At 44.8% G+C, this 13275-nt stretch overlaps 1 protein-coding gene across 3 annotated transcripts in view; it reads left to right on the top strand.

The window, feature by feature from the left end:
- pcdh15b (protocadherin-related 15b) overlaps positions 1 to 13275 on the top strand; it is a 209479-nt gene that overhangs the window by 146283 nt on the left and 49921 nt on the right. For all 3 annotated transcript variants that reach the window (XM_031805197.1, XM_020460822.2, XM_031805196.1), the window contains 2 exons: positions 3776 to 3916; positions 4055 to 4167. In XM_031805197.1, the coding sequence (XP_031661057.1) occupies positions 3776 to 3916; positions 4055 to 4167 (254 nt within the window). The remainder of the gene's footprint in view (positions 1 to 3775; positions 3917 to 4054; positions 4168 to 13275) is intronic.

Genomic DNA, 13275 nt, shown 5'->3' with positions numbered 1-13275 from the left:
ACCTTTTAACTTGAAGGCATTCTGAATGGTCCCAGCAGTCGGTAGATTAGAGGAGAAGATAAAAGGAGAGGAGAAGAGAGAAAAAAGGAGAGAGAAGGCGAAGAGAAAGGAGGAGAGGAAGGGAAGAGTAGAGAGCACCAGCGGAGGTCCAGCCTCGCCCCCCTGGAGACCCCTTCCCGCCTGGCGGGATTGGCAGGCTGAGGTGAGCCCTTGTGATATCTCTCTGCATGAGTGGGAGGCCCTGGCTTGGCTGGCTGGACTGGGGCTACCAGCGCCCCACACCGCATCACTCCTCTCCCTCAGATGTATGTAAAGCAGTTTTGAGATGACAGGAGAGGCAAGTTCTCAAGCTGAGCTGTGAGATGAATCACTGATAGAGACAGGGTGGGAGAGAGAGACTCCACAGAGCCTTCCTGGCACCTTGCCTGGCACCTTGCCTGGCTGGAACCTCAAAGCAGCCCCCCCCCCCTCCCCCCAGTCACACACACAGCTCACTCCTGATCATAAATTCAGTTGAGGAGACTGAGCAGAGAACCTTCCTCCCCTCTTCTCTTCTCTCCCTCTTTCTGTTTCTCGCTCTGTCAGTCCATCCTCTCTTGCTCTCTCTCGCTCTCTCTCGCTCTCTCTCGCTCTCTCTCGCTCTCTCTCGCTCTCTCTCTCTATCTATATATATATATATATATATATATATATATATATCCAAGTTTGCAGACAGATAAGCTGTGGAGGGTGGGGGTCCACACTGCAGATGTTATGTCACTGTACCCTCCACTGTCTTTAGCATCTCAGAGGCAATGGTCTGCTTTTAATAAGCTTCTGTAGTGAAATCTATCATATGTCCGAGTTGGCCTTCAAAGAGATATTACATTTTAAAACTCAAGCCACAGCTGGATGAGACTCAGGTCAATCCTCTTTGGCTCTGTTCTCTTCTTATATCTGACATCTCACAGGTGAATTCAGTGCACTCTACAAGCTGTTTGTCTTCTTCCCAATGTTCAGTATTCATGCAGGGAGGGATGTTTTTTTTTTGGGGGGGGGGGGGGGGGGGGGGGTGATCAGTGTTGGGCTTCTGATATCAAGAGTTCAATTACGCCTCTCATATCCCATCTTGTCTAAAGTTTTAAATGTGATACGCAATTGACGCAATCCAAAAGCAAGCTACACGATCAGCCTTCATTATACTGGTATTATTAAACAGCCCACCCTAGAGGGAAACTTTCCTCCCCTTTTAATCAATCTGATAAGCAGAGTAGTTGCTTAGTCACTAAATGATATGATCCGCCTGAGATTGTGTGTGTGCGTGCGTCTGTGCACCGTGCCCGTGCACTGTCTGCATGCATGTGTGTCTAATTGTGCGAAGTCACATAACTATATGGGTGTGTCTGTGTGCACGTTCGTACAATATGACCTGTGTCCTTCACCCCCTCTGCAGCAGATGTTGGAGCAGTCAGAGACTCCTGTCAGAGTGTGTGTGTCTGTGTGCATATTTTTACAATATGACCTGTGTCCTTCACCCCCTATGCAGCAGATGGTGGAGCAGTCAGAGACTCCTGTCAGAGCTGTCTACTTTCCCCCTCTCCCCCTCCCCTTTCCCTGTCCGTAACTCCCTACCCCCCTGACATCTCCCCCCCCCCCCCTGCAAGGCACTCCAGCAAGGGTTACTCTCACCGTGAAAGTTGTGGAGGCTGAAGAATAATCGGTTGATGAAAGTGTAGCTTTCTCTCTATTTACAGTACATAAGGGAAGGCACTGCAAATCTACTCATGACTGGCTATTGACTAGGAAGACTAATTTACTATTTGTTACAGGCCTGAAACTTCGATGGGAAACTTTGTTTGTCTTCGCTGCCAGCTAAGCTACGGAGCACAAACTGGGCTCTGGGCTGTTCTCAGCATCTCAAGAAGCTCGGCAGAATTGTTATAGTCCTCCGTCAAACACTGACACTTGAATTATTTGTTTACTGTGATCATGATTCTCTCCTGTCATATGAGAAAGGGTTCTCAGGCCGTACTTTATAGTAGATTCTGCTGACTCAGTGCTAGGTTGGTTTATTGAAAAGGAGCAGCTATTGAGACAACTCAACTCGAGCACAACTTGAGTCGTTTTGTTTATCAGGACAATACGACTTAAATTCAGAATGTATGTTTAATCAAGGAAATGTTTGCTTGAAAATCCCCAGGAGTTAAAAGAAAAAAATCTGTGCTTTACAAGGGAGAGCTGTGTGATTTAAACAAATGTATCCTAGTTTAACTCGCTGTAATTACAGGAAGTGAACAAGCGTTTACGCAAATGCTGGTTCGGCTGTTTTGTTTAACTGCATCTTTTGCATCATGAAACTGCTACTGAAAAAGTGTGTTGTAAGTGAAGCCATGTGATCTACCAAATTCATAGAACATGAAAGTGCATTTGACATTTGCCAAACAAAAGGACAGATCCTTAATTCGTCAGCGAGCATTATCATCTCAGCTCTGACCTGCTTGTTGTTATGGCGTCCAATGATGTTGTTGCTCTCTCTCTAACCTCGCTTCTTTGCGCCCCTATTCTCCTAACATCTGTCAGCTGTCTCTTCGCGTTGGGCATTTATGATCTTCTGTTTATTCATGAGCCATCTTTAGACATGTTTCTTCATTCTAAACTACAGCCAAATTTGGCCCGATATCTGAGCGTGAGAGAGAGAGAGAGATTTAACCTGCATATTTAAGATTCAGAACTCTGTTAAAAGGTGTGACGGTGTGACAGTTGTGGCAGCGTGCAATTAGGTTGTCTCGGCGGTGTTAAAAAGTATTAGTGCAGAGAGAATATTAGAGTTGAACGAGATAAGTTTGCAGAAATGCGATACGATAAAGTAGGATTTAGGATTATGTTTGAGTCACGGTGGAACACATATCCGACTAGATTTCCCTGTCTATGACTCCAGCCAGGGTGCATCCCAATTGGCACCCTATTCCCTATATTGTGCACTGCTTTTGGCCAAAGCCAAAAAATCTGTCAGAGTAGGAGTGCTGATCAGGGATCAGTTTTGCCTTGTAGATCATAAGGAATAAGATTACAGGATATGGACAGGTTGGGACCTGATTAGAACTCCTACTCTGAGACACTTTGCGGATACAGGGCCCTGGTCAAAAGTAGTGCACTATGTAGGGAACAGGGTCCCATTTGGGACACATCCCCAGGAAGGTTAAGCAGTGTTTTCAGACGCTCGCTCCTCGTCGATATTGATGTACTTTCTCTCAATGATTTCATAATAAATCAGTAAATCCTATATTGGGCAGATTTCATGCTAAGCCCCTGTGAATCAGGCTCCATTTGCTATTGCATTTATGCTGTTGGACGATGGATTTGTTTGAGACGTCGCTGCCCCCGTAGGGTCTCTCCTTCCTCTTCACTTCACCACCCCAAATGATCCAGACACCCAGCCGAGTCGCCACCTCCTGCCTCTCTGTCTGCCTCCCTGCCTGCTAAGGCAACACATGAGTTCACAAAGAGGTCTTAGAATGAGCGAAACACCATTCTGTTCCACCCGGAGCCTTTGGAGAGTAATGAAAGACAAACCTAGACGTTGTAGAGTATGCCTCAGTGGCAAGGAAACGGGATGTTTCAAATGCGTGAGCCACAGAGCCAGTGAATGTTGATCCCTGACCCTTGATCCTGTGTGCGTGTGTGTGTGTGTGTGTGGGGCGGGGGGGCTTATTTAGAAATTCTCCTGATGCATTTTGTTGAGATTGCCCTGCCATTGTAGATAAATGAACATAAGGTGTGTGTGTGTATTTCACAGGGTACCCCTGCCAGCCGTGTGCGTTACAGACTGGACCTCGATGAGGACCCTTACAGTGGCAGCATCTTTGACGTGAACGAAGTCACAGGCAGCGTCATCACACGTGTCAACCTCAATGAAGAGCCCAATCTAGTGTTTAGTGTGAGTACATACATTTTGTTATAAACAGTCGTGTAAAATGACCTTTTTTTCTAAGAACGTCATTGAGTGGAGAAATTGAGCGACACCCTGTGTTCCACTTTTTTCTTGTTCGATTCTTGTTTTATTTCCTCCCTGCAGCTAATCGTTGTTGCCTATGACGACGGGGAGCCAGTGAAAGTCAACAAGACCCTGGTGGTTATCACTGTCCTGCAGCCCTCCGTCATACCAGTCTTCACCCAGGAGGAATACAGGTACACTTCTTCCTGAGCATGTGCACTGTTAGCCTGGTCCCAGATCTGTTTGTGTGAAACTGGTATGGTAAACCAGACCAGTTAGCAAGACGGCACAAAATGATCTGGGACCAGGCTAGAACTTGAAATGATAATGTATATGGTTTGCACGGTCACTAATCTACATTTGTAGAGCTTGGATATTCTCCTTCAATATGGATTTGTATGAGAGCTTGTTGCCTGAGGTGTTTTCGTGTTGTCTTTCTAAATCACAAAACATCAATTATTCCCAGTGGTCAAATATCAGGGCTTGATCAAGGTGGAGCCGCGGGCAACAGGTTGACACGTCACACAATGTTGCTTATGACAGTGCTCTGCGCTTTCATAATAGTCCGGGCACAGGATTTCCTCTTCCCCTGTCAGAGAGGGGATAGATCTCCAGCTTTTTCATTTACAACGGAACTCTGTTTAAACACTCAACATTTAATTCACCTTTGTGGAGATGTCAAGGTATTTAAGAGAACACTAAACTGCAGATATATTTTCAGAAAGGGTTAGAGGCGATATGGAAACTGTCAGTGAAGCTTTTATTGCTAGTGTTTATATGAATATGTATCATAGCTCATAGCTAGAGTGTGTAGTAAGTACAGCAAATCTACTTCACCACTACACAGTGTTGTTTTCTCAAAGGGTAGAGTGCACTTGCTCTGCATAAATTATGGCTCTTTTATTGAATTAAGTATTGTACATATGTGACATAAGGGCCTAATTAATTCAGCTCCCCTGGCATTGACTCGAGATGGATCAGCATGCTGGAGCTCTGGCTTACTAAATTGCTATTATTGATTTCCATAATGAAATTTTGAAAAAGTTAGCGAGGGCATTGCGAAATGCCTCTTGTGCAACAATGATTTTTCACCCCACCACATCGAATCATTTTCAATACCGAATATGAAGTGCGTTTAAAGTTCTCAACATGCTTTAAAAAGGGAAAGGGGGGGATACCAGTTGTACAACTGATTGCATTCAACTGAAATGTGTCTTCTACGTTTATATATATTTTGTATGCACACTCGCACACCATGTAGGCCTCTTAACTTGGTCCAGTTCTCTGTTGGCAGAGGAGTTGAGCTGTGTTGTAATCTAGTGGGGGGGGGGATATGTGTGTAAGCCAGCTCTATAACAAGCCAGCCTTATCTACTGATTCATTAAGACTACAGAGCCAGGAACATGGGCAATGAAAAGCCTTGAATGGGGGGGTTTGAATGAATGACATGTCCTACACAGTGGTGGAAGGTCGCCGGTGATAGTGGCTCTTTGGCAGGTGGGGGAATAACAATGGCTGTTGGTAACAGGCCACCTAGCAGGCAGCATTGCCTGGATCAGTTGTTAATTAGAGCCTGTGGAGACATTAGCCAGGTGTTATGTCCCCCTCCACAGCCAGGGCCTCCACAATCTGTTTCTCTATTCTCTATCTCTCCCTCAAATCCCTCCCTCCCTCCATCTGCTCCCCTAGTTGAGCAGTCCAGAGGATACCGCTTCCCTCCATCTCTCATCCATCCCTCCCTCTACTCCCCTAGTCGAGTTACAGTCCAGAGGATACCGCTTCCCTCCATCTCTCATCCATCCCTCCCTCTACTCACCTAGTCGAGTTACAGTCCAGAGGATACCGCTTCCCTCCATCTCTCATCCATCCCTCCCTCTACTCCCCTAGTCGAGTTACAGTCCACAGGATAACGCCACCCCCTTCCTCCGTCGACCCCCTCCTTCTCTCCCTCCCCCTTCCCTCCCTCTTCCGTCTGTGGGCCTCTCAGGAACCAATAAGCCCTTTAACTCAGTGCCAGCAGTCCTTGTGCAATGCCAATCAATGTACATCAATAATACACTGTCTATTCACAAACTGTTATAATGTCCATTTCAACCAAACTTTTGAGTTGCAGACGAGTTTGTTTATTGTATGTGTTTTTATATGATGTTCTGTATATTCAGCATTTTATCAATGGTTCAGTTTAGAACTTGGCATATGATGTGGCCTAATGTTTAATGGTGTTACAATGTAAGAGTCTGAAATCCTTGAGCTGGGTTGAAAGTTTATTGGATCACCTAATTGGATGATAGAAGCCTTTGTCTGATATCTGTAGCCCAGTCTTTGAACTTAATAGGCCAAGAACATTTGGAATCTGTGGAGATTTTAATTAGTGTGTGAAGTTGGTTGATTTTGAACATCAATGATCACGAAATTTGCATAGGGCCGACGAAGAGTTTGGTGTTGTTTCCGAGATTTGATTTAGTGTGTGTGAGGTGATGTCAGGTTGGCTGGCAGAAGCGCTGTCTGGCAAGTGGCACCAGTAGATTCCCCCTCCCCGAGTGGAACTGACTGTGAAGTTTGCCACCCAAATCTGCCGCCTGTGCGTTTTCCACACCGGTTATCTCATAGAAACACGTAATGAAGCCGCAGTGGGTTTCACTAAATCACCCACCACCGTCACCACCTTGCCACTTCTGAGTTTGTCATTTTGACGATCACTGCAATCACTGTCTCATTTTCTGCTTACCTCCGTAGATGTGTGAATTAGCTTTTTTTCCCCCATCTCCTTCACCTGAGTAAGACTACGACATGAATAAACATGAGGGAAAACATATCATCCAAGACAAGATTGTATGAGGGGAGCTTGGAAACATGGGCTATTACACTATGGCTTTGAAGTAAGCGCCCTTGCGCCCTGCAACCAATTGAAACCGGAAAAACCCTGCATTTGATTGTTTATTCGTCATTACGCAGTACACACACACACACAAGGCTATTGCATTGAAAAAACATGTCATTTGCTTACTTTTACACCAGGGATACCTTTGTGTATACACCTCGTGAATAAGAACAGTGAACCAACAGGATTGAGAACAAGAACAGCTGTGGAGTTGCATGCCAGTACCTGTGAATCATGATAATTAGATTACCTGCAGAGGTAGATGATTGAAAGATCTTAATAGGATGACTTAACGATTGCGAAAATTGTGCCACCGTCTGCCTGTTAAGCTGTGGCGGTGTTGAAAGCAATCGCCGTGCTCCGTCCCTAACATACAGGTTATTGAGACGGAGCGCCAGACAAGACAAGGAGTGTAACTAGCTGCTATGTACGGAACGGTAATCACGCCGTGAGTCGCAGTAAGAGAGTGAGGACGCTCTATTTTCTCCATGGCCCTCATTGGGTTGCAGCAGGGGAGAGACAGAGTGCTGCCTGCCTGACTGTGTGTGCTTGTGTCCTAGGCAGGGCTGGAAGGATGGGTTGGACCAGCCTAACCCCCCCGGAGCTCATCACAGCCGTGTGATTAGTCTCTCTGTGTGTGGGGGGGGGGGGTGGGTGAATAATAAACACTGTCAGATGAAATGTGCCCACCCCACACGCACGTTAGACTGCGCACAACTCCCTCTGAAGGATCTATTTGGAGTTGGTTGACACTCTGTTTTGCAATGCTGCGTTTAACCGGGTTCAGAGTGTTAACACCCTTAAATGTGTGTGTTTAGAGCTGCAGAGCAGGGTAGGTTCGCGGCCACCAGTCGCCAGCCTGTCCTATTATTTGGAGTGTTCATACTACAGACGGGGGTTGTGCAGAGTCACACTCCAGTGTGTAGTGGAGCGGTGCGTGCTTTTAAATGTCATCTGTCATGGGTGTATGCATTCCTAACGGTCAGGTCCAATTAACTGCCTGGCAGAGTCCTGCTGTTTAGTCCAGCCTCTTCTCCTCCTTCCGCACCCTCCCTCTCTCCACCCCCCCTCCCCCCCCCCTCCCTCTGGCATGCCCTAATTTCTCCACTCGCGCCTCCCTCTCTCTCTCTCACACAATTTATATTTCTCGCTCTCTCCCTCCCTCTCTCTCATGATTAGGGTAGTGGGACTCCCTCCCTCCCTCCTTTGGAGGACAGCACCTGCAGTATAAACATGCAGCCGTTGGCAGTCACCACGCACCACTACCAGCATGGGGGCAGAAAAACAAACACTGCATTAGCATAACATAGCTTATTAACATGTCCTAATGATAGCAGCTCAGTTAACCACCGTGCACTGTCAAATAGACATGGCGCTATGGACAACTGCCTTGTTAATGAATGTAATTAAAAGTAGAGAGTACAGAATTAAGATGTTTTTTAAGGTGAGTTGCATCAGTGCATTGAAAGCGAGATAAGGGCGACAGGTAGCCTAGCGGTTGAGAGCATTGGGCCAGTAACCGACAAGTCGCCGGTTCGACTCTCCGGACTGACTAGGTGAAAAATCTTTCGATGTGCACTTGAGCAAAGCACTTGCTTCTGCTAAAATACACGGGGTACCAGTACTGAGTCGATGTGCAGGGGTTCAAGGTAATTGAGGTAGATATGTACATATAGGTAAGGATAAAGTGATTAGGCAACAGGTAAGATCAGGTCTACAACAAAAAAAGTATATATATATATTTTTTTTAACTCAGTCTGGGTCTCAACTTACTGTTGAGAGAAAGAATAATATAATACACAAAATGCAATTTCGAAATGTGGTTGTGCATCAGTAGTCACTCAATTAGCCCAGGTCAGCAAAACATTTTTAGATTGGTAAATTATTCTCTACTTGCTATCTAAACTTGTAGTAAGCATGATCGACCGGGATTGGGCCCATTGATCATCAGTTATCATGTTTAAAAACTGCAAACATTTGCCTCCACCACATGGCCAATTGAGTAAAATTGCATGAAATTAGTTAATTGCTAAATGTTCTCTCCACCCATGGCAAAATGTGTAGAATTGCAGAACATTTACTTCAAAATGTACATTTTTCCTCTTCGCTGTCACGAGGGGAGCTGCTAAAATGTTTAGCTCGCAAGGTGGGGTTGGGGGGGATGTGGGTACGCAGCCCCACCAGCCGCTGCGGCCCATAATGAGTTCTGGTCTTTTGTGTCCCCCACCCCCATCAAAGTTGCCCATCCCTGGGATCGATAATAAACAGTAGCAGCAGTGGCGGTGATGAGTCAAGTGTGCAAAAAGGATCAATGCAGATAACCAATAGCTACAGGGACTAACTATTTAACCAACTATTTAGCAGTCTTATGGCTTGGGGGTAGTTGGAGGTAGTTGCTCCATATTTAATGTGACTGCCATCTGGTACAGTACATGTGTGTGGTTTGCAAAATTGTCTGACATATTTAATAATTCTACACCCGTCTGTCCTCCGTACTCAAAACATTTTTCTTTTGACTTTTATGACTTTTATGAAGTCTACCCAGCTATAAAAAAAAAATGTGCCTCTAACAAACACATGACTCACAGAAGCTCTCAAGTATTGCCAAAGATATAAATGTGCTGTCGTAAAAAGTGCCGAAACAATTGTTCTAAAAATATGACTAGCAACTTACAGTACATCCAAGGTTACCTTCGCTGCCGCATCACAGCGAGAGAGCATGAAGTGCTACAGGCAACTTTATGTGTTGATCGCACTGAAATCATGTGTTGTTTTATTTATAGATAGTGTTAGCAGCCGAGTATCATAGAGGCAATGACACTGAAACGAACATGTAAACCTAGCAACAACAGACATCCCGATGAACAGTGGGATTTGATACGCGTTCATTGAGATGTCGTCAGGACTCTCTTGGGTCACCTGTGTGCGTTGCATATCGGTGATATTATTGGATCATTACCGGGCTCATTAATATATGTGTGTGTGTGTGTGTGTGTGTGTGTGTGTGTGTGTGTGTGTGTGTGTGTGTGTGTGTGTGTGTGTTTCTTGTGTCTTTATTTGGATAGATGGATTAACAGCTTTGCCAAATGGCCCGCAGAGAATAAGGAAATCAAATGGTTGTCGTTGATGAGTCATCTCGATGGAGCCCTTTTCATTTTTATCCCACAATGTCTCAATCAAGCATGAGCCCTTATCTGCTCCCTCTTTTGTTGGCAGCCGTACAACAAGGGCCTATCGTTTAAATATTCATTGTGGTGTTAAATTATTTATCACATGTATCGGCTTATCTTATTTTTTTTTTTAACTCTCCTGAGCATGATTGGAAAATGTGAAGCTGCACTATGGGTGAATCATGCAAATGTGTTTTAGATGAAACAGCCTCAGGGTTTCATGTGCTAGCTACCAGTCTTGGTATTAGGCTAGACAGCTAGCTAGCATCAGAGACGGATGTTTAGAAACCAGAAATGTTTTTTTTCAAATGTTTTACAGCTTAATTAAAAGTACATTTAAGAACTTTATATGATACTTAAGAGTTTCCTTGATGCTCGTCTCTTTTCTTCCCCTTTTCCCATTAAAGACTCTTAATAATATTATCCAATAATATTATTATATATCCCTAGTCTAAGTCTTGAACGGAGAACTGCTCAAATAGTTATCATAGCTACTAAATTGCTAATGCTAACTGGTATTTATGGATCATTGTCACTACAGTATTTCCATTTGCAAAAAACCACTCATTTTCCATAAATCTTGCTTTATATTTATGTATTCCATCTGAATGGGAAGGAATGGGTTTGTTTTGAAAGGCTAAAGATATTTTCCCCAAGTTCACAACACTACTGAAGTGCTCATGCTAACTGGTATTTATGGACTTGATATTTCACCAAAGTTTGCAGGACTAAGAGTTGACCTTTTACCTCTTGTTTGCAAAAGGACAGCCGTGGTATGACAACTGGTCCCTAACTGCACTGATCCTATTCTTTGAAAAGGTGAGCGCCTAACACTCAAGATAGCAAAACAGTCGCAAAAATAAAAAGTATCTTTGTCGAAAATAGCCAAATAGTAAACATGAATGTTTTTAGTTTAACTCGGCTTCGTTGAGTGTTGATACCGCTCTGAGTAATGGGAGTCAGTGAGAGTCCTGTTGTGTGCAGTGAATGAAGCCATGGTGTGTATTGGCGTGGTCAGCTGTTTTCCAGGGGGGGATTGATGCTGTGTATAGTCCACATCAGACAGCATGCTTTACTGCGCTACTCACACTCTCACATGGTCTGCTAGAGAGCTCGGCATGGGTAACCTATGAGCATTTGTCTCTCACTTCAACACGTGTTTCTATACCTGCATTGCTTGCTGTTTGGGGTTTTAGGCTGGGCTTCTGTACAGCACTTTGAGATATCATCTGATGTACGAAAGGGCTATATAAATACATTTGATTTGAACACAAAACGGAAACAGGGTTCATGACCTTACACAAACGCATAACTCGGACCATAGTAAATGAGTTTTCTTCCTACTAATAGCACACTGAAGGTATTTACTGCATTTGTAGATGTACAACATGGTCTTAGCACACTTGACCCTGGCTTTGTGATGATTTAAAGACTGCGCCGATTCATTTTGTATTCAAGTGGATTAATATGATTATCCTGAAAAACAAAGCCACATGTTTTATTCAAGACCTGGATTAAATGTGAGTTTTATCATCCGTTCAATATTTGCAGTGGGTTTTGAACAATTGTCAAATCAGTGTGGCAGATGTGCTTCCACCCCCCATGTTATCTTCCCACTGCACTCCAGAAGATCAAAGGAGGAGATACAGTAGGCTACGAAGATCAGATTAAGAGATGACAACAGTTACATTGTTAGTATATATATATATATATTTTTTTTTTAAACTTTGCCTCGATTTGTTGCATTTTTGTTAGTCAGGCCCTGTAACATCATATATGAACCAAAGGTAGCCACTCTGCCACATGCATTTAATATTTTTTGTAGATACGGAAACATTATTAAAGTGGCTCGTGATCCATTTCTAATAGTGGTCAGTGATTCCTAATCTACGTGTGTCTATAGGCAGCCGCCTTTGATGTGCTAGTGATGGCTGTTTAGCAGTCTGATGACCTTGAGATAGAAGCTGTGTTTCAGTCTCTCGTCCCAGCTTTGATGCACCTGTACTGACCTCGCCTTCTGAATGATAGCGGGGTGAACTGGCAGTGGCTCGGGTGGTTGATGTCCTTAATGATCTTTTTGGCCTTCCTATGGCATCAGGTGCTGTAGGTGTCCAGAAAGGCGGGAAGACTGCACCACACTTTGGAGAGCTTTGCGGTTGTGGGCGGTGCAGTTTCCGTACCAGGCAGTGAGACACCCCTACAGGATGCTCTCAATTGTGCATCTGTAAAAGTTTGAGAGTTTTAGGTGTTAAGCCAATTTTCTTTAGCCTCCTGAGGTTGAAGAGGCGCTGTTGCACCTTTTTCACCACACTGTCTGTGTGGGTGGACCATTTCAGTTTGTCAGTGATGTGTATGCTGAGGAACTTGAAGCTTTCCACCTTCTCCACTGCGATCCCATCGATGTAGATAGGGGGGTGCCCCATCTGCTGTTTCCTGAAGTCCACTATCATCTCCTTAGTTTTGTTGACATTGAGTGAGAGGTTATTTTCCTGGCACCAGACTCCCAGAGCCCTCCACTCCTCCCTGTAGGCTGTCTCATCGTTGTTGGTAATCAAGCTCACTACTGTGTCGTCTGCAAACTTGATGATTGGGTTGGCGGCATGCTTGGCCACACAGTCATGGTTGAACAGGGAGTACAGGAGGGGGCTGACCCCAGTGTTGAGGATCAGCAAAGAGGTTGTTTCCTACCTTCACCACCTGGTGGTGGCCCGTCCGGAAGTCAAGGACCCAGTTGCACAGGGCAGGGTTCAGACCCAGGGCCTTGAGCTTGATGATGAGCTTGCAGGGTACTATGGTGTTGAATGCTGATCTGTAGTCAATGAACAGCATTCTTACATAGGTATTCCTCTTGTCCAGATGGGACAGGGCAGTGTGGTGGCGTCTGTGGATCTATTAGGGTGGTAAGCAAATTGAAGTGGGTCTAGGGTGGCAGGTAAGGTGGAGGTGATTTAATCCTTGGGATAGGGAGAGATTGAATATATCTGTAAACACACCAGCCAGCTGGTCTGCGCATGCTTTGAGGACGCGGCTAGGGATACCATCTGGGCCGGCAGCCTTGTGAGGCTTTATTTTAATTTTTTTATTTAAAAAAATATATCAATTAAAAGTTCTCTAGGGTTAACACGCTTAAACGTCTTACTCACGTCGGCCATGGAGAAGGAGAGCACACAGTCCTTGATAGCGGGCCTTGTCGGTGGCACTGTATTTCTCACCCTGATCTGTTTCACCTGTCCTTGTGCTTGTCTCCACCC

This window comes from Oncorhynchus kisutch, linkage group LG25, assembly GCF_002021735.2.
Source record: "Oncorhynchus kisutch isolate 150728-3 linkage group LG25, Okis_V2, whole genome shotgun sequence".
Lineage (NCBI taxonomy): Eukaryota > Metazoa > Chordata > Actinopteri > Salmoniformes > Salmonidae > Oncorhynchus > Oncorhynchus kisutch.
Note: the sequence above shows the minus strand (reverse complement) of the source record. Positions and strands in the feature narration are given on the sequence as shown.